At 32.7% G+C, this 23,045-nt stretch overlaps 1 protein-coding gene across 2 annotated transcripts in view; it reads right to left on the reverse strand.

Moving 5' to 3' along the window:
- Positions 1-23,045, reverse strand: part of Brd10 (bromodomain containing 10) — an 83,621-nt gene that overhangs the window by 52,841 nt on the left and 7,735 nt on the right. For both annotated transcript variants that reach the window (XM_071600621.1, XM_027943092.3), the window contains exon 2: positions 11,036-11,236. In XM_071600621.1, coding sequence (XP_071456722.1) covers positions 11,036-11,236 — 201 coding nt within the window. The remainder of the gene's footprint in view (positions 1-11,035; positions 11,237-23,045) is intronic.

The following is a 23,045-nucleotide window of genomic DNA, read 5'->3' on the forward strand; positions in this document are numbered from 1 at the left end:
GTTTCTAGTTAAAAATTCCTTATTACCTCTTCTTTCCTTCCCCTCCTCCTTCCCTATGGTCCCTTTCCTCTACTCTACTGATCACCCAACTATTTTCATGAGAAAACTCCCCTCCTTTTTTCTCCCTAGCTTCCACATATGGGAGAAAACATACAACCCCTGACTTTCTCATTCTGGCTTATTTTGCTTAACACAATACTCTAAAGTTCCATCTATTTTCCTGCAGGGGACATAATTTTGTTCTTCTTTAAGGCTGGGTAAAACTCCATTGTAGATATACATATTTCCATACAGGTTGTACTAATTTACAGTCCCACCACAGTTTGTATGTGTTTTGGCCCCCATATTCTTGCCAACATTTATTATTTGTATTTTTGATGACTCCCATTCTGAATGACATGAAATCTGTGTAGTTTTGATTTGCATTTCCTTGGTTGCTAAAGATGTTGAAGACTTTTTCACATATTTGAGAGGTGTCTGTTTAGCTCATTTATTGTTATTTGTTTTTGTTGCTTTTGATGGAGGTTTTTGAGTTCTTTACATATTCTTGATATGAATCATCTGTTGGAAAAGTAGCTGGCAAGGACTTTCTCTTATTCTCTAGATTCTCTCTTCATGCTTTTGTTTCCTTTCTGTGCATAAGCTTTTTAACTTGATGCCATACCATTTGTTAATTCTTGGTATTATTTTCTCAGTTTTAGAAATCCTACTAAGGAAGTCATTGCCTGAACCTATATATGTTGGAGTGTTGACCTTATGTTTTCTTCTAAGAGTTGCAAGTTTCTGGACTAATTCCTAGGTCTTTGATCCATTTTAAGCTGTCTTCTGTGCAGGGGGTAAGAGAATGATTTAGTTTCATTCTTCTACAAATGTATAACCAATATTTCTGGCACTTCTGTTAAAAAGACTGTCTTTTCTCCAGCGTAGGGCTTTGGAGCTTTTATCAAGGATCAAATGACTGTATCTTTTTGAGTCTATCTTCTTTTCTATTCCATCGGTCTATGTGTCTGTTTTTAGGCTAGTACTATGTTTTTGTTACTGAAGCTCTATAGGATAATTTAAAATCAAGTATTGTGATGATTCCTGCATTGGTGACTTACTCTTAGAACTACATTGACTGTTTTGGGTCTTTTATTCTTCCATATAAATTTATGGACTGTTTTTTTCTAGTTTTGTGAAGAATGATATTGGTTATTTTGATGGAGATTGTTCTGAATCTTCATAACGCATTTGGTCATATGACCATTTTGACAATACTAATACTGCCTACCCAAGAGCATGGGAAGTTTTTCCATTTTCTGTCTTTGTTTTCTTTCTTCAGTGTTCTGTAATTTTCATTGTAGAGGGCTTTCACCTCCTTGGTTAATTTTATTCCTATTTTTGCTTGAGGTATATGAATTTTTTTTCTCCTAAATGTCTTTTTCAGTGGATCAATTACTGTTGTATAGGAAAGCCACTGATTTTTGAATGTTGATTTTGTATCCTGCTACTTTGCTGAATTTGTTTATTAGTTCTAGAAGTCTTTTGGTGGAGAGTTTTGTATCTTCTAAGTATAGAATCATTATCTGCCAACAATAATTTAACTTCTTTTCCTATTTGTATCACTGTTATTTCCTTTTCTTGCTCTGGTAAATTTCAAGCATTATATTCAGTAAATGTGGTAAAAGTGGATATCCTTGTTTTATTCTTAATGTGAGAGGAAATGTAGTCAATTTTTCCCCATTGAGTTTGTTTTCAGTTTGTTGCATATAGCTGTTATGACATTGAGGTAAGCTCCTTCTATCATTAGTTTCTTCAGTGTTTCTATCATGAATGGGTGCTGAATATTGTTAAAAGCTTTTTATGTACTTGTTGAGATGACTGTGTGATTTTTCCAGTGATTCTGTTTGTGTGGTGAACTACATATATTGATTTGCATATGTTGAACCACCTGTGCATCCTTGGAATGAAATCAACTCTATCATGAGGTATAATCTTAATGTGTTATTGAATATGGTTTGCTAATATTTTAGTAAGGATTTTAAAATCTGTGTTCATTGGTCTATTTTCTTTTCTTGCAGTGTCTATATCTGATTTTGGTATCAGGCTTCACAGAATTAATCTGGAAGTGTTCTACACCTTTCGACTTCATGGAATAATTTGAGACTCATTGGCATTAGTTCTTCTTTAAAGGTCTGGTAGAATTCAGCTGGGAATCCATTTGGTCCTGGGCTTTTGTTGTTGTTGTTGTTGTTGTTGGAAGGCTTTTTTATTACTTCTTTGGTCTCACTGCTTGCTATTGGTGTTTAAGTTTTCTATATTCTCTTGGCTCAATTTTGATGATCACACGTTTCTATAAATTTATCCATTAGACTAAACTGTGGAACTTCAAAGATTTTTTAAAATAATTTACTTTTGGGTTAGTGCATGCTCAGATAATCAGCTAAAAATTAATAGATGCCCTGATATTTATGGAGTTCCTTCCACTTGTAAAATATCAGTGGGGGAATTAAAGAATTATCTGAGATAAAAATAAAGATAAATAAATAAATAGAATTGTCAATAGACCATAAGGAAATTAAAGTGCTATATTAAAATCTTAAAATCTATAAGAAAATTACTCAGCTTGCTTTTTTTCATTTAAAAAAATTTCTAGCTCTAATTTATTCTACATGCTTGTTTTTTAAAAATTTTAATTTGTTATATATGACAACAGAATGAATCAATCAGCTTGCTATCTTGATCTTAAATTTTTAAGGGGTTTTAACCTATTTAACAAAAGGAAAACTTATCCTCTCACTTCTTATGCCAAAGATTTTAATAATAATAAAAAAAAGCTAAGTCTAAAGCACAACTGTAGTAATTTTAAGATCTTTGGCACTCTCCCAGTTTTCCAATATGATTTCAAAATTTCTTTTCAGATCCAAATGTACATCTACATTCTCAGCTAGTCTCTGACTGGAGATTGCTAGAATTGATAGGTTAATAGAATTTTAGGTGCCACAACAAAATACAGGGTAATTATATAGATGCAGGGAGGCTTTGTCTAGCATTCCCATATATCAGACCACAAGTTACTGCCTAGATGTCAGATTCTTCTGAGGTCAAAGAGAAACCTTGGGATAAGCTCAAAAGACATTTACTAAATTGCATATACAAATTTTAATATACAAGTTTTAAGATTTTTAAGATTACATTTTCAATTACAGAAGAAAAGCATGCTCATTTTAGAAAAATTAGAACATACTGGTTAAAAGAAAATGACAGTTTTCTATTTTATATGCACTTTTATATTTTATATGCACTTTTATGTGAACTCCAAATTTGGATGCATATAAAATCTAGAATACTTTCTTGGCACTGAAGAGAGGGAAAGAAGACTACTATGGCAAGAATGAAGGACAGAATAACATAAGGCAAGATTAGAGAGATAGGGAGAGATCAAAATATGAAAGTAAGATCTTATAAACTAAATTAAGGCATTAAAGTTTCTGTATGGTTTACTTTGTTTTAAGGAAATGCTACATTAATAGATGAGTGGAAGATCACATTTGCATTTCAAAAAGTTTACTCTAGTTTTAATGTGGAAAATAAGACTGGAATGAGGCAAGCATGAACACTGTTAAACCAATTAAGTGAAGATCACAGACATCTAAGTGAGAGAGGAAGGAAATAGATGAAAACAGAGAAGACAAAGAGAAGCATGCATATTCAAGAGATGAAAGAAATAAAACTGTCCAGAGTTGAGGGTAGATTTGATAAGCATATGAGGGAGAGGAATATGTCAAGAATGAATACCAGTTTTCTAACTTGCACAATTCAACGGATGGTGGTGCTACTGACCAAGACAGGAAGCACTGCAGTAAGTCTTAGAGGAAAACCTGGTATATTCACAGTTAATTTTAGATATGATAAATTTGAAGAACATATCTGTTCTACATATCTTTTGTTTGCCTCCAGATCTCTCTCCATCCCCTTCACTGTATAAATTTTTCTGTCTCAATAGGCAACCTCATCCTCTGGTTTTCCTTGAGTTCAGTCAATGGAAAGCCCTGGCAGATAATCAGAGTCAGGCAGAAAAGTAAGGTGAAATATTTATTCCCTGGGTTTCCTCTCTGTGAGGCTGCCTTGGGCTGTGTCCTTCAATAGAAGGTATCCTCTCAAAACAAGTCTTTTTGTTTCTCTCTCCTGGGTAGCAGTAACTATTCCCTCTGTTTATCTTGGTTAGCCTTACCACTTAATGTTCTACTATATTTCAACTCCTTTAAAAATAAACCTTGAATTATTCTAAATTGAATACATGTTTTCTGACAGATGTGAGATACTGATGTGACACTGATAGCCCATCCAGAGAAGATAGGCAACTAGGTCAGAAACTTACTTAAAGGAGAAATTTGGGCAAAAGACATGTCTCCATGGGGAAAGGAGACCCTAGGACAAAAAAATGAAATGTGGCAACATTTAGGCAGTTAAGAATCAGATGGAACTAGACAACAATGGTGCCTATGAGTAACTGGAGTTAAAAAGTTCAACGATTCATATTTTTCGAGAAAAAAGTAGCTATATTTACTCTTCAAGTCAAGGATGCATTATAAGACATTTTAATGCTATAATTTATTGAACATTTTATACAAAACACATATGATGATAACTACATTATCAATACAACTTCCTCACAACTTTAAGATCACATTATTTTGGCAACATACCATAAAACATTAAAGAAGTTGTCATAACCATATGATTACCAGTATGACACACATATACACGAACAGACATATTGTGTAGCTATCTCTATATCCATTCTTAAGTGATACACATTGTAGCATTCTATAATAACAAAATACAAGAAATAATCCAAAGTGTCCATCTCATCTGGTAAATGCATACACAGTGATACAGTCACATAATGTAATACTATTATAACAGCACTGGCAATAAATGAAATAGTTTAATATGGATAAAGCTCACATAGATAAATGTTGAATGAAAACACAGTTGCCATTTATACAAAAATTAAAGACATGCAAGCAATGTTTATGTTATCTGTGAATATACATATGTAGTCAAAACATAAGAAATGCATGGAAATGATCATTTTCATGCATGGAAATGACCATGATGAAATAACTGCATCATACTTACCCTTCAACTGTAAACAACCACAAACTGAACAAAATATATAAACCAAATGTTTTCAGACATTGAAACAAATAGAGCAGAACTATGATCATTAAGATAAGTAAAATAAATGAGGCAGCCACTATAATAGTCCAGTTTTCTGACTAAAGGTATTTTTCAGACTATGAGTTCATGGAAAAGAATAGAGTCCAGTGGAGTTGAGTTCCAGGGATGGAGATTAGCATTCAGGAAGGATGAAGCACCTAGAAGTTGTAAGATAATTCCAAAAAGAAGAAAGACATACAGAAAAAGAGCTTCATAAATCTACATAAGGGTCCTCTTGAGACTCTGCTGAGTAGTAGCCTACGAATAGAATAAAACCCTACAAAGTTTGGCAAAAATGACCAATCATCACTTAGGAAACTTAGTGGAGATCTCAGAAGAATCATGCCATAGTAAGGATGAACTAGAGTAAAAGCTATATTCTAGACTCACTCTGGAACAGCTTAAAACCTGGACTTCAAAGGATTATCAAACCAATCTGCAAGAAACTTAACTGCCTGAAAGAAAAAAGCCCACCCTCTATAAACGGAGTTAAAAAAAAACAAAACCCAGATACCGAACAAAGAAACATTCACAATGTCTAATTTCTAATAAAAATTATTGGACATGCCATGAAGCATAAAAATATAATTAAGACCAGAAGAAATGTCAGTCAGTTGAAAGACCTAGAAACGACAAAGATGATGGAGTTAATAGAAAAGAACATTAAATAAAATGAACATATGATGAAAGAAATGAAGATACACACACATACATATACATATATAAAATTAAATATAACTTCTAGAGATGAAAAATGTATATGAAATTTAAAAATCACTGGAATGAACACTGCAAAAGATCATTAATATTGAAATTTAACTCAAAGAAGAAAACTAAAAAACCTATGGGTCAGAGAAATAAACTGAATTTCAAGCAAGATACATGTACACACATAATCCCATACCAAGTGCACAGCATAAATAGCTAAAAAATAGTAATAAAGAGAAAGTCTTAAAAGCACTTAGAGAAACAAGATCTACATTAAATATAGAGGAACAAAGATAAGAAGCATCAGCAGACTTTTCTAAAACACTGCATGTTAAAATATGTCATGTTTCAAATGCAGAAAACAATTTGTCAATATAGAGTCATAAATATATGTGAGTGTACCTGTATGTGTGTTTTCAATCCTTCAAAATATAAGGCAAAATAAAAACTTTTAGACAAGGAAAAAAATTCTCTAAATCTAGAATTCATTTTTGGTAGAACCATATCACAGGAAATATTAAAAGAAAATTCTTTTTTTCTTTTTGGAACCCAGGGGCACTTAACTACTGAGCCATATCCCCAGCCCTTTTAATATTTTATTTAGAGACAAGGTCTCACTGAGTTGCTTAGGGCCTTACTAAGTTGCTAAGATTGGCTTTGCACTTTTGATCTTCCTGCTTCAGCCTCCCAAACCACTGGAATTACCTGGGATTACAGAAATTCTTTAGGCAGCAGAAAAATGACACAAAATGGTATCAGGGATCAATACAAAAGAAGGCAGACTATTGGAAAAGGTAAATGTATGAATACATATAAAATGCTTTTTCTCTTCATTCTTAAATTTCTTAAAAAAAATAACCAACTGTTAAAGAGCATACACAGTAACTGTACTGGAGGTTTGTAACACATATACAAAGAAAATGTATGACAACAGCAGCATGGTGGATGGGAAATGGTAAATAAAAGCATACTGTAAAGTGTTCAATCGTTATTTGAAGCAGATGTTTGTAATACATTAAAGCATATCCTGTAATACCTCAAATTTCTTAAGAAATTCAAAACTGACCTATCATTAATAAGCCAATAATGGATATAAAATGAAATGTTTAAGTAAAAAGGTCCAAAACACTTAATCCATTAAACAAAAATACAAAATCACAAGTATGTCTGTATCTAATAGAATTTCAAATTACATGAAGCAAAATCTGACAGAATTGAGAGAAAAAACAAATGGTCACGACACTAAAAATTGTATTTCTGTATATATTACCAATAAATAATTGCAAATTAAATTTTAAAGTGATTTACAATTGCATCAAAAACATGAAAAATATAAGGGAAAAGTTAACAAAATATGCAAAAACCATTTCACTGAAAACTATAAAATACTGCTGAGGGAAAGTAAACAATTACCTAGAAATTAACAAGTATCCATATATTCTAATTGAAAGTCCCTCAGGCTTATTTCTTTTTCCTGTGTAAATTCACAATATGATTCTAAAAGTACATGGAAATGTGAAGATCTTAATATGACCAAATTTGGGGCAAAAAAATGAAGACTCATTAATTTCAAAGCTTACTATAAGGCTACAGTAATCATATAAAAATATTATTAACATAAAGAAAGACCTATAGAAAGATTCATATATATATGTCTAATTGATTTTCAACAAAAATGCAAAGGTAAATCAGTAGTGAGTCTCCCCCCCCCCACCCCGCCCCAAATAAATGATACTGGATATCTCTGGGGGGAAAAAATAAACTTTATCCTAACCTTACACATCATACACAAATTAATTTCAAATAGATAATAGAACCATAAAAACTGAAATTTAGAAATTTATGGTGGGGGGAAAAATTTTCATAACCTTGGTTAACCAAAAAATCCTATGTAGGTCACAAAAAGCACAAAATATTTTAAAAACTGATGAACTGAATTTTGCACACAAAAATTAACTTCAAACAGATAAAGACATAACCATAAAAAACAAAACTTAGAAATGTCTGGTTAAAAATGATTTTTATAGCTGGGTATGGTGGCACATGCCTGTAATCCCACCGGCTCTGCAGGCTGATACAGGAAAATCACAAGTTCAAAACCAGCCTCAGAAAATTAGTAAGGTCCTAAGCAACTCAAGGAGACACTGTCTCTAAACAAAATATTAAAAAGGGTTGGGGGTCTGGTTCAGTGGTTAAATGAACCCTGGTAACAGGGTTCAATCCCTGGTAACACTCCCCACAAAAAAAGGATTTTTATAATTTTAGGTAAGCTAAAATTTAATTTTTGGGGGGTGGGAGTACCAGAACACAGTGATGCTTAACCACTGAGCCACATCCCCAGCCATTTTGTGTTTTTATTTTGAGACAGGGTCTCACTAGGTTGCTTAGGGCCTTGCTATTGGCTTTGAACTTGGTATCCTCCTGCCTCAGCCTACTGTATCACTGGGATTACATGTCTGCCTGGGTAAGCTAAAATTTCTTATAAAAATCACATACACACACAGAAAAACCTCACAAATGGTAAATATCTGTTTTTTCCACTAGGTTAAAGACAGTACAAATATAGAAAAAACATTGATATTAGAAAATATCATTCCCAAGACTTAAGTTCACAACAATAACAAACAAGGACAATCAGATTATCATTCTGGGTCTCAGCTTTTTCCCATATTTTTCAGCACTCTGTTTTCAGTATATATTTTGTATTCCCCCAAATGTGATTTATAAGAAGAAAATTACACCAACTAATAAGGCATTAAGCATGTCTGTGAAAAAATTTATAAATCTGTCTTTCACCAAATTTTAATATCCTAAATATACTTTCAGCAGCATAATTATTTATTTTTTAGTTGTCAAAGAACCTTTACTTTATTTATTTATTTACGTGAAGTGCTGAGAATTGAACACAGTGTCTCACACATGCTAGGCACACGCTCTACCACTGAGCTACAACCCTAGTCTTTGCCAACATATGTAAACAACAAAAATCCTATAAAGTTCAATGGTTGGTTGTTGCATTTTCAAAGAGATAAATTAAATTCAAAACTAAAAACTTTTTGCTCTAGAAAAACACTGAAAATAAGAAGGCAGGCAGGTCATGGACAGGAGAAAATATTTATAAGACATATACATCTGGCAAAAGACTTGTATCCAGAATATATAAAGAATTTTTACAATTCAATAATAAAATGCACAGGAATAATAAAAATTCAGGATAGTGGTTTCTTCTAGGGCATAAGAAAAGTATAGGGAGCTTTGCTTATACCTGTGCTTAATTTCTTTTAAAACTGCTGGGTTGTGGGTCCATAGAGTTTCACTGTAATCTTACTTACTCTTTGCTTTATGTTTAAAATATTCTACAATTAAAAATAAAGACATTAACCCTATACCTGAAAAGATAGCTCAATTCATATTAATCCACTAAATTATCATAGTTGTTAAGACATTAATGAACGACTTTTCTCCCATGGTTTATTCTCCCATGCTTATTTGGTGTCAAGCACATATAAATATATTAAAGACTGGAGAAAGGAAGAAGACTTAGTTAAATTTCTTGTTTCCTACTAGCCATTCCTACTAGGATGCTTAAATATTTCCATAATCACTTCAAAACACTTATTCAAAATATGTTCATTGTTCTTTTTCTACACTGGACTCACATTTTCAAGATTTTTCATTTTCTTTGCTGTCTTCCACCCCTTTACCCCATCCTTTTTTTTTTTTTTTTAAACAAATCTTAAGGAAAGCTGCTTAGGAGTGCAAGATCTAGAGCTAGAATAGAGGGTTCCAATCTTAAATTCACCATTCAAAAACTGCCTGACCTTGGGCAAGTTACTTATCTCTGTGTGACTCAGGATAAATGTTGAATACAAGTAAGTGTTTAGAGCTAATTTGGCCCAGTAGTCATGCTTAATAAATGCTAACCATTATTTTATCTTCTTGTTATTATTATTATTATTAATACTTTTAGAGTAATTTTTTGTCTCTTCCTTTGTTCTCCCTATATCAAGGAAGGTACCCAAATCCTGTTAACTGTTCCCAGAACAACCTGACTTCTCCCTGTTTCCAATAACTAGTAGTGAAGGTCAAGATTACTACAGACTTCTTATAAGCCTTCTTTTTTTCCCTAATTCTACCCAGTCAATCTATCATATACTACTGTTAGATTTTTATCCCTTTCCAGTTGCTCTCTCCTGTCCTACAACAGGAAAGTTCTATGGGGCTCTACATAGGAAAAAAGGTATTTCACAGAGGGTTCCAAAATTAATAACTGCTATAAAAGCATGAACAGAAAGTTTCAAGGATGAGTTTTAATCCTACAAATATCAAAGCAAATTACATTTATTAAGAAAAGCAACATTTCTAATGGGGCTGGGGATGTGGCTCAGTGATAAGAGTTGCCTGGCATGCATGAGGCCCTGGTTTCAATCCCAAGCTCCACCAAAAGAAAAAAAAAAAAAGTAGCAATATATTATAAATTGCCTTTTGACTAGCATTAGCAAGTCCCTATTCCATCAGCAATCACTCCTAATACAGTTAACTTGAGTTTCACTTACCTCTCTAGGCCCTAATTTCCTTTTGTTGTAAATAAAATGTAATATAAGTGCCATCACTCTATGCTCCCAGTACCTAGAAGGTACCACTAATTGAGCATAACACATTTTCCTGATAAATCCAAAATAAGCTCAGTTAATCAGGAAATGTATATCAATGGAAGAACTGGTAGAGGTCAATTTATATGTTATTCTTGAACTACATAATTTCTGAAGTTTCTCCTAATTTTAAAGGTCTGTGATTCTATTCTAAAACTATAAATATACATAAAATTCATCTAATCTAAAATTCCTTTGAGGTAGTAAGAGAAATCTAGAAAGTATTATGAAATCTTTTATAGAAATTATTTTTTATAAGCTTCAAGGTAATTTGTTTTACATATTTTTTAAAAAATTTCACTGTGCTATTTCATTATGAATTTATACTCTGGTGATATTGCATTTTGGAATACTATATAAAAGGACCCAGGAATTGGATATGGGTACAGAAAAGTTATGCAACCTACTCTTTGAAAAGTAATGCCTGGAAATCTGAACATCATGTAACTCATTTTTTTTTTAACATTTACCTTTTTTCTTCTTTTGCTCTCAGCTGTTCTTCCTGTCTCAAAACTTGAACCATTATAGATTCAAAAACTCCACTTGTCAAGCCTGCCAAACTTCGAGGTGTTGACCGACGCCTTGTTGAAGTGCATGCAGTTCCCTTTTCATCCTCCAATCCATAATAGCCTCTAGATGTAACTGCTATCGTTGTCTTTTCTCTCAAGTGCCTTGGAGAAGAATAAGTCAATTTATAAGGTCAAATCTTTGGGATAAGCAATAAACTCACTTTAACAGCATCTTAAGAAGAATCTTGTTTTCTACCTACATTAAAAGTATTTAGATAAACCTATTTTTTATCCTCCCCACATAATTTCTAACTTTCTTTAATCACATCATATAATTAGTCTGTCAGTCCCTTCTCTATATTTAAAAAATATTAAAACTGAAATATTAAAGTTAATACTTAAAGCACTATATTAATTCTTTAATGGAAAAATTTATTGTTTGAGATATATTTCATACTACATTGGTATGAGAAAAAGTATAACAACATTTTGGGAAAGAAAATTTACAATGATACATGAACACTTTGAGGAAATTATAAAAAAAATACAGCTTTACAATATATGATTGTAGGTTGAAATTTGGAAAACTTTCAACTAAATTGTTTAAGAATCTAGGAACCTACATTTCCTCTTCAATCTCATCATGTCTCCTTCTATGTTTTTATTAATACACTGGGATACTAATCTAGTGCTTAAGAATAATGATAAAAAAGTTTCTTAGAAGTTTGCTTAATTATTCATGAGTCCCTTAATGAATTTAAAATAACTGATTAAAAACATTTACAATGAAAAGAGAAACAGTACATTAATCTTGGGAAGTTTTAAAAGCTAGGCTAACTACTGATTTCTGAATTAGTATCTATTATATGAGGGTTAATTATAAAAAGCTTCCAGGAAAACATAAGCTCTTCCACTTTTCTAAGATATGCCAGAGCCTCTGAAGGTTTTGTACACATTGTTTCCACAACAACAAAATCAAGTCAATACTCAAAAGTAACCAATCAACATATTGGATAGGAATTTACATGAATTAAATGTTGACCTTATATTTCTCTGCTTTCCTATAAACTGTCTAAAGGTCCACTAAAACATAAATCTTTATGGCATAAAATAACATTTACATGATTTATAAATGAATGTGCGTACTCTGGGGATACATATTAAATTTGTTTTTCTGCTCATGAAGTTAGTTTGAAAACCACTATTCTCATCAGGTAGTTTATAACTACCTGATAAACAAAATGTTTTCATATCCACAAAAAAGAATTTGTCACAAATTATTAAACTTCTACAAGATCTTGATCTTCTATTCTTCCAATTGTTATTCCCTCTGAAATTCTTCTTTATCCTCATCTAGATCTCTGATTCGTTCTTTGACTCATTTGCTGTAATACAATTTACCCTCTTTTAGTTATTCATGTATTTAAATAGTTTAAACTCAATACATGAGTAACTTAAATCATCTCCCATGCCAATTATCTTTTCTATCTCAGGTACTTAGACTTTCTCTTACATCTCAGCCCAAAGCCTCTTTACTCCTTTAACTCCATTATTAAGCACTACAGTGAAAATACCTTGCAGTCTGTTTTCTAACTATACACACAACTGGGCTCAACTGCGACTAAGAAGACTTCTTTGAAGGTGGGCAGTTTCCTCTTTTGTTCTCCAGAACAGCAACTTCTAATGTCATCCTTATTCAAAAAAACTTCACCACATTACCCACCATCACTTGGAAGTTGACTCTGTCCAATATTTATTTCACAGAAAAAATAACAGTAAGAGCTCCATTCTGAAGTAAGCTCAATTAACTTCCTGCTTCTCAAAAACCAAAATTATCTAAATACAGGCTCATCCTTACTTTGTTTAGTGAAAAATGCGCCTCCAATATTTTGATCAAAAACTAATCACTTCAAAGGTCTTCAGAATTTATATTTTATTAAATATCTTCTGCATCTTCAACCTCTCTTTCTCTAACTGCTAGGTGCCTTTAGCATATAAGCATGTCTAAGTTGTATTCCCCTTGAAGAGTCACATCTCAACTGATGATCTACTTCAACTTTCATTCACATCTCAATCTACTATAATATGGTATTTGTCTATACCTACTCTAATGAAATTATTCTCCCCAAATAATCTTCCAGTTATGAATTTCAAAGAATATTTTAAAACTCTTATTTTACTCAACCTCTCTGTACTATCTTGTATTCTCTTGTCAAGAACTTGTGCTAGATTTGGCAGAAAAAACAGTTTTAGGTAAGCAGAAAGAGAGAAGCTACTAAATAAAGACAAAAATACCCATTCATACAACTTTAATTAATTCATTTAATATATTTACTGAGCAACAGGAACTCAGCAATGAATATGACAGTTTGTACAAATGGAATGAAAACTATGAACATCCAAGATGACTAACATTCAACTTGAAACAATGATGACACCTCTAATGAAAACCTTAAAGTAGAAAAAAATTTAGAAAAATTAGGGAAGAGATTTAGGTTAGAAATACTTCATTTTTAACATCTGATGTAATAGTTACACAACTGTGACTATTACATATTTCTGTCCATAGAATTTTGTAGTCACAGTTGGGTAACTATTACATCAAATGTTAAAAAAGGAAGGACTTAAAATACTGACTTGGGAGTGTTAGTGATAAAGAAGGCCATAAAAAATAAACAATATCTCAACAGGAATATGTATAGGGATGTAAGATATAAAAGGTATAAATTTAGGAATTATTGAGGGTTACAAGTAAGAACACAGTAAAAGAAGGAGATTAAAAAAGATTAAAGGGGAGCTGGAGCTGGAGCTCACTGGCCTAGCACAGGTGAGACACTGGGTTCGATCCTTAGCACCACATAAAAAGTAAATAAATAAAATAAAGTCATAAAAAATGTTAAAAAAGATGAGTTACAGAATAACAGAAATTAATAAATGGAATAACAGAGGCCAAAAGAGAAGAGCTTAAGTGCTTAAATACTAAGTGCTCTAAACTGTTTAATTTTCCAGGTAGAATGAGAAAGGATGAAGTAAAAGCCAAGGATTGAGCAAGAAGGCGTTCATTAGTAAAATTCAAGATGGCAACTTTAGTAAGGGATTAAGTGAAAAGAATCTTAGGAGTTAAAAAACATTTCAAAGCCTTTGTTCATTTCTGAAATGGCACCAAATAAATAATGTCCAAAAGAAAAAATGAAGACAACTAGAGCTATTTTTCAAAACCAAATACATTGCTTAGAATATATTTATTTCCTGATTTTGTTTTGAATTTAAGGACAGTACAAAGGTAAATGTAAAGTTTTTATTTAAATAGAAGTGGTATTTGAAAAGTGCCTTACTAACTTTAACAAGTTTGGTAAGCATTTTGAGTTGAGTTAGGGCTATTTTTTTCCACATTATTATTACTGCTACAGCTATCCCTTGCCAACAGAAAAATTCAGAGCAGGCAGAACAGAAGTTCCCTAAGTCATTCTCACTGTCCAGATATTCATGTTTCCCACAAGACGATAAAGTTGTGATGACTCTGCAAAGAAGACAGGCAGATACCCTGGCTGCCTATTTCTGACCAACTCCCCTATATATCTGACAAAAAAATGATGAGGCTCTAAAGTAGTAAATCATAAATTGAGGACACTTTCAGATTCAGACAATGGCACAAACATGAAATACAGGGTGAGTCTTGCCCCTGTCTACCTGAAATAATAGATCTAACAGTGATACTGAAATCTGACAAGAGCTGAAATTAGGAGGATGTGACAAGTGGATGTTATAGTGTCCATAGAAAGAAAGCAATGTTACCAACTTCTCTTTTCATTTAATGAATAGGAAGAATATCATCCTTATATTCCACAAACCTATAATTTCTAATGTTTTCTCATGTATTTTTTATGCCAAGTGATCAAACATGGGTGAAACAATGTTGATTCCACTACATTATTAAAAAGCTACATATTTCATAGAAAATAAACATTAAAAAAAACCTGGGGGAGACATTTTAATAGAAGACTCACTATATCAGATGTTAAAATAAATTTTAAAGTAATGACAATAGGGCTGGGTTGTGGCTCAGTGATAGAGCACTTGCCTAGCATGTGTGAGGCACTGGGTTCGACTCTTAGCACTGCATATAAATAAACAAACAAATAAATAAAAAGAAAGGCCCGTTGACAACTAAAAAAATACTTAAAAATAATAACTCATCAGAAAATGAGTCAAGAGCACAATGGAGAAAACTTGAAACTAGATCCATATATACCAAAAACATATCCTAAAGATGGTATTTCAAAACAATGGAAAAAAGTAATGTTACATTTGGCTGGACATTTAAAAAAAAAATAAAGTTGGACTTCAACCTCTCTCTTGACCCAAATGCTAGACAGATCCATTCATTCATCTCATTTATTCCTTCATTAAATATTAAGTGCATGGTAGTGGGCTAGGTGTTGGCATCAACATTTACTGGCAAGACTTCTTACTGAGCTTAATGACAATAAAGAAGATATATAAAATGCAAGTAAACAAATATGGACATAATATACAAGTTCTAAATTATATACTGTAAGTTCTGTGAAGGATAGTCAAGAATTAGGAAGTTACTCTGAGGAAGTAACAGGAGGAGGAGCAGGTCATAAAACAAAAAAAAAAAAAATTAGGAACAGAATATTCTAGATAAAATATCAAGTATAAAGGCCCTGAGAGGGTGGAGTTGTGGCTCAGTGGTAGAGCACTTGCCCAGCAAGTGTGAGGCACTGGGTTCGATTCTCAGCACCCATACAAATAAGTGAAAAAAATAAAGGTCCATCAACAACTAAAAATATATTAAAAAAATAAAAATAAAGGCCCTGAGATGAGAAACATTTTAGCAGGTATGTAGGAAGAAAAGAAAGTCAAAGTCCTTTTACTGTAACCTAAGTGTCAATGAAGCATTTAGTTTTAAGATGAGTACTGACTTCTTTTAATGTCTACTTTAAACATTCCATTCTGGCTTATCAGCAGAAAATAGAGTAGGAGGAAAAATGAGAAGCAAGATAAGTTAGGAAACTATAGCAGTATTTCAGCAGATGATAATGGCTTATACTCGAGTGGTAACAGTAGAGAAAAATATACAAGATTGATTGAATGATTATTATTTACTTTTGGTGCTGAGGATTGAACCTAGGACCCTAGGCATGCTAAGTGCATGCTCTCACCACTGAAATACACAAAATTTAAAATATATTTTAGAGACAGAAAGCTCACAATTGACATATTCATATGGGGAATAAGTGAAAAGATAGAATCAGTGAAAAACACTAGCTTTATGGCTAGAAACACCTACTAAGGTGTTTACTAGGTAAAATCTACTAAGATAAGGCTTTCTAAAGATAAAGAAAAAAAAAACAACACATAAACCAAACCAAAAGTTCCATTTTAAACATGTTAAAGTGAAATAACTAATAAGACACCCAACTGAATATCAGAAACTATTAAAAATAGTAGCCTCTTAACAGCAGGAGCCCCTGGAATTGGTGAGAGAAGGACCTTTATTTTTCATTGAGTTATTTCTTGAACTGTTTATTTTTTGCCACCAGATATACACATTATTTTTAAAATTAATAAACTATTAATAGTACAAACACTAATCACTGGATTGCTAACAAAATCCATATATATAATAGTTACATTTCAACCATTTCCTTTAGATTTATAGTTACATTTTATATACATAATGATTTTTAATTATCTATATTACAAATACTGTCAATCTTATTACTAAAGGTATCTGAATGTTCCTTATTCCCTGAAATTTCTTATGATCCTTTTCTCCAGTCTCTCTCTCAGTAGAAAAGACCTCTTTCTCTCAATCCTTAACAGCTATTGCTCATAACAGCACAGCACTGATTTAGATGCCTGGGCTCTGGAGTCAAACTGGATGGATTCAAATCTGCCATTAATTTGTCTGGGCAAATTAATTTTTCTGTACCCCAGTGTCTTCATTTGTAAACAGGTTATATAAATCAATAATCATCTAGTGTTCTGAGGATTAATTTCATATGCCTAAAGCACTGCAAACAGTTACACAGTGACAATAAATGTTAACAATTATTAAAATTATAATAAAACAATTTCAAATTTTCTGCTGGGTTCTAGTTCTAATCCTTGCTCTAGACTGATAAACCAATTAACTGTTGAAAAGTACAGTTAAAAAACACAGTGAAGTAATGAAAACATTAGAAAACTAGTTGTGTGATGTGAAAAAACAAAAATATTTTTAAGGTAAAGTCTTACTGTAAGTCTCACAAACTCATCATGGCATAACTGATGATCTCAACCTACTTCTTAAATAGAGTTGGAATGGTAACAAAACAAAACAAAATATACCTAATCCACAATGACAAAAACTAAAAATATTTAGGAAAAAGACCCTACCATTCAAACAAACAAAAAAACCACCATAGGGTCCTATGGCTGTTAATGTAGAACAGATAATGCTGAAATAAAATAATTTTCTGCATAACAACATTTACACAAATAAAATAAAATCTTTATAGGTGATAAATGGGATATAAAAAAGCATATATGTGAAATCAAAAATTATATTGATCCAGGCAATGGTGGCACATGTGTATAATCCCTCCTGAGCTGAGGCAGGAAGAGTGCGAGTTCAAAGCCAGCCTTAGCAACTTAGCAAGGCACTAAACCACTCAGTGAGACCCTGTCTCTAAATAAAAAATAAAAAAGGGTTGGGGATGTGGTTTAGTGATTAAGTGCCCCCAGGTTCAATTCCCCAGTACAAAACCAAAAAAATTATATTGAATTTTGTGTGAATAAATAATATATATGTATATAGATAGGCTAAAGAGGCTGTTATAACAATTACCTCTATATGATGAGATGGGTGATTTTTTTTCAATCTTAATTTTTTGATAACTTTATGTTTTCCAAATCTTCAAAGAGCTTTCAACCACACTGTTTTTAACAGAGTATATAGGATATTGAAAGAAATACATAAATGTTAACTATCAATAGAAAAAGAATTTAGACTGTTGATAAAAAAATTAAAATTTCAGCTACCCTATAATTTAAATATTCTTGCCATAAAACTTTTAAAATGTCTTTTTAAAAAAAATTTTTAGTTTCTGACAGACCTCTTATTTTATTCATTTATTTATATGCGCTTCTGAGAATCAAACCCAGTGCCGCACACATGCAAGGCAAGTGCTCTATCACTGAGCCACAATCCCAGCCCTAAAATATAAGTTTTTTTAAAAAAATGTTTAGTTATAGATGGACACAATACATTTAGTTATTTATTTGTAAGTGGTGCTGAGGATTGAACCTAGTGCCTCACATGTGCTAGGCAAGCACTCTATCACTGAGCTTCAACCCCCTCTAAAATTTAAGTCTTAAAAATAACCAATAGATTTTGAGAGCCACAGCCAAAGGGGCCCCAGCAAACTTCCAGCTGCCAGCAAACTTCCAGCTACCAGCTGATGATTGGCTCACAGCGGCCCCAGCAAACTTCTAGCTGCCAGCTGATTGGGTCCTCTGTGGTGATGCCCATTGGGCTGTTTCCCCGCCCTTTCAGACCAGGGAGCTGCTCATTGGGGGACTTTTTTTTGGCTCCGCCCACACGACCCAGCCAATTGGCCTCAAGAGCAGGAGGGGGGGTGGGGTTTGAGAGGCTTGTGGGAAGCCGGAGGTGGCAGCTGGGCTCTGAGGGAATTCCTGAAGAGCTCCTGTGGTACAGCGTGTGTGTTCTAAAAAATACAGTTCATTTTGTTATTGGCAGACAAACGTTTTGAAAAATAACTTGGTAGAACAGAATAACCAGTTAAACAGAAAAACTTCAGATTGGTAAAATTCTGGATTTAACAATTTTTTTTTTTTCTGAGAACTGGAGAAGACTAAAATTATTCAAGTATAGAAACAAAACCACTAAACCCAATCTAAATAATATAGTGATGTGAATCTAGCATAGTACCTATTCTGGCAAAAGAAAGTAGTCTTTCTTTTATTTCCTAGCACAACACCAGGATTTCTTTAACATTTAAAACAAAAATTTCCAGACACATTTGTACACACATACACCAAATCTAAGAAAGTCAATGCAAATCTTTTAATTTGGAAGTCAAAGAATAAGATATGCTGAAAATTAAGGGATGAGAAAATACCAAACTGATACTAGTTTTCTCCTCCATTTCACATGTGCTCCTTATAATTCCCTAATTTAAAACCTTTTAATACAATAACTTCTGATATGGAATATCAGACTATTAGCACAGCATATTAGGCTCTCCTAATACTTTTCTATATTAAACTACACTCTAGCCAAACTAACTGTTGGCTATTCCCTAACTATCCAGTAGTATAATTATATACAGGCTATTTTCTCTTTGCACTTTTAAATATGCTATTCTTGTTGCCCAGAATGACCTAAACATCAACTTCATATCAACTCCTGCCTTTCTATATTCATCTTTGAATTCCCCTCTAGTGTTTATCAGATAATAAGCATTATAAATATGTTAAATGTAAGAGCTGTATCTATCATACCACATTAACCATCTATTACCTATTATGCTTTTGAACACATTCTCCTTTAAGGGAGAATATGATATCTCTATTCAACTCAAGAAATACCTATTGAACTCCTTTGCACTACAGTTTCTACATATACAAAAATGTCTGAGAAAATCTTAAAATGTAGCAAGGCAAAGAGGTAAACAGACAACTTCATTGTCATTTTTTAAAACTTCAAAACAAATATGCACTCAAATGATGGGTTCCATAAAAACAGAGGAATATACCTAATATATGCTGAAAAGCAGAGATGGGCAAAGAATTTTTCCTGAGGAGATAACAACTCTGTTTTGTCATGAACAACAAGCAGGAATGTGGGCTTAATATGGCAATACTATTTCATGTTGTATATGCCACAAACCCTAAAAAATGCAATGAATAAGACATATCATTTGCCTTTATAGAAATTCTAATCCAGATAGACAGACTGATCCTCAATATAATATTTTGTGTTTTGTTTTTAAGTGCTATAAACAGATGCAAAACAAAGAATCATAGAATACAGAGTGGGGGGCGGGGAGCAATTCATTCTATATCAGACTGTACTGAAGAGATGATATTTGAGCTGGACCTCAAACAATGATTAGAATTTACCTACATGTAGGAAGAAAAAGTAAAGGGGCTTCCTAAGTAGAAAAGAGGACATTTCAAATGTTGTGAAATTGTTCTGTATATTATGAAGTTAATGACCAATGAATGAAATTCTAGAGAAAACCAATATCTTATTCAATATATAAGTGTCACTGGCAAAACAAGAAATAAACTCACTTTACTCACAAAGGTATGATGTCTACAATATAAAACATCATAGTCACTCTTTCAGAGTCCTAGAATAAGAAGAGGGCTGTTTCTAAATTTTTTTTCCTTCAACTTAATGCAGAACAAAACTATCATTTAAAGGTCAGAATTAAACTCTCTTTCTAAACAGTTCATAGTACAATCTTGGACACAATATAAGAATATTTATCTTCAGATACTATTCACATTCTCTGTTATTTCTCTTAAAGGCCTATTTTTTCCTTCAGTTAGTTAAATTGAATTTTCTCCACTGTAACCACACATCATCATGACTTACTGGACATTTGTTAAATCTGTGGTCTAAACCTTTGGTTCTTATTTTTTCTGAGTCTGTGGCTTTCTGATAACCTATTAACTCTTTGTATCTTCTCTCTTAAAAAATTAAAATATGCATACATGCACACACACACACTACTGTGTACTGTATTTGAGCGGAAAAATGGTCATAGATGAACACCTTAAAGACCTATATAGGCTTGGAACTCATACTGAACTATAAAAGAGAAACACAAAATTTAAAAATCATCCAAACAGCTCTGAGGTCAATAAATATAATACTTTGCCCGATAAGTTATCTCAGAAACTCAGGAGGCTGAGGCAGGGGAAATCTCAAGTTTGAGGCCAACCTCAGCAACTTAGTGAGACCCTGTCTCAAAAGATAAATAAATAAATAAAAATAAAGACTGAGTATGTAGCTCAGTGGTAAATCACACCTGGGTTCAATTCCCAGTACAGAAATAAGAAAAAAAGAAATACTTTGCCTGATAATGTGCAAAAGCATTACTGTGACAGTTAAACCTGGACCTCTTTAATTATTCCCCAAAATCAAAAGAGGAAAACAGAAAGTAGTATTATTACTCACAGCAAATATGTAAGATCATACAAATAAGTTTAAATGGATTAAAAACATAGGGCCTTGTTGAGGGCCACAACCAAGTTAAGATGGCGCCTGGCAGTTTGCCAGGAGGAGTGGTTTGTGAGCTAATGCCACAGAGCCATTAAGATGATGGAGATTCCTTATTGGCTGATTGCTGTATCTAGATGATACTAATTGAATCAAGCTGTGTGTAATCAGTTGATTATATATACTGCCGTTGCCCTGCAATAAAGCAGTTCCCGTTTCAACCTTCAAGTTGCTTGTCACCCTTACCCCCACCCCCGTTATTTTGCCCAGCCGGGCTGCGGCAGGGCCCAGTGTCTTTGAGTTTAAGCTAAGGCTCCCTTTTATTATTATTTTTTTAATGGTTTTTAACCTATCACCTCTGTGTAACAGGATTTACTCTTAGAATGTTTTGATATAATTCTAAATTAAAATCAGTTTCTCAAATTATAAATAAAATAGCCTGCCATGAAAATTACTTTCATGTTCTAAACTCCACCAGACGATGAAACTATGAAAAGATTATTTGCCATATAGTCCAACAGTTGAATTTTAACTGTATAAAATAAATGAAGAGCTGGAGTTGTGGCTCAGTGGTAGAGCGCTCACCTAGCATGCGTGAGGCACTGGGTTCGATCCTCAGCACCACATAAAAATAAAGTATATATAAGTCACCATTATATATATAAGTCACCATTCGTTACCTTTCATTTTACCGCATTTAGAAAAATTATATCCTTAAAAACACCATCCCTCTATTTACCAGTTACTTTAAGCTCTGTTCCACATTCATCATGTTAAATCTAATAATTGATTTAAAATGTAAAACCAAAGCCTGATGGATGAATACAACATTACCTAAAGAAATAGTCCTGCCCACCACTCTGCCTCCAAAAACTGATCCTGAATTTGGTGAATTTCCTAGAACCAAATCAACTGATAGGAAAAACAGAGGACAACCAAACAGAATTCTATCAGCAGAATCTAAGACTATAAGAAACTTCAGATAACAACCTGGTTTCTTCAACATGATTTTGCTGCAAGAAGAGGGTGGATAGTAGTGAGAGGAGGGACAGGGAAAAAGAGACAGAGAAAGATTAAAAGACATAACCAATCATGATATGTGGCCTTAGAAATTGTATAGATATATAGATATATATATATAGAAATATATTTTAAAAATACAATTTCTGAGGGGCTGGGGATATAGCTTGGTTGGTAGAGCATGCACAAGGCCCCGGGTTCAATCCCCAGCATCACCAAAAAAAAAAAAATATATATATACAATTTTTGAAATAATCAGAAATGTTCACTGACTGTATATATGTTATTAATAAAAATAACATGTTGTTCTAGTTATATTTAAAATGAAAATGTACTTATCTCTGAGAGTTGTAATCCAAAGCATTTACAGAATCATTTGCTATCAGTGATTTGCTTCAAAATTATACCGAACAGGGGAAATATACAGAAAGAGTAGACAGGGCAAAACTGGTCATAAATATTGTTGGAGACTAGGTAAAGGATGCAGGGAAGTTCAAATATTCTGTTTTGCTTTTATATATGTTCAAAAATCTCTAATAAATAAAATGTTTTGAACAATGTAAAACCAAAGAATTTTGTGTAATAGCCTATGCCAAACTCATGATTTTAGGGGCTTCATGCTTTTTCTGAATGATAAAAGACACCTCATATCACATCTCCTAACTTAATACCCTTCAAAACACCATCCCT

The sequence above is a fragment of the Marmota flaviventris genome, chromosome 13, assembly GCF_047511675.1.
Source record: "Marmota flaviventris isolate mMarFla1 chromosome 13, mMarFla1.hap1, whole genome shotgun sequence".
In the NCBI taxonomy this organism is placed as follows: Eukaryota; Metazoa; Chordata; class Mammalia; order Rodentia; family Sciuridae; genus Marmota; species Marmota flaviventris.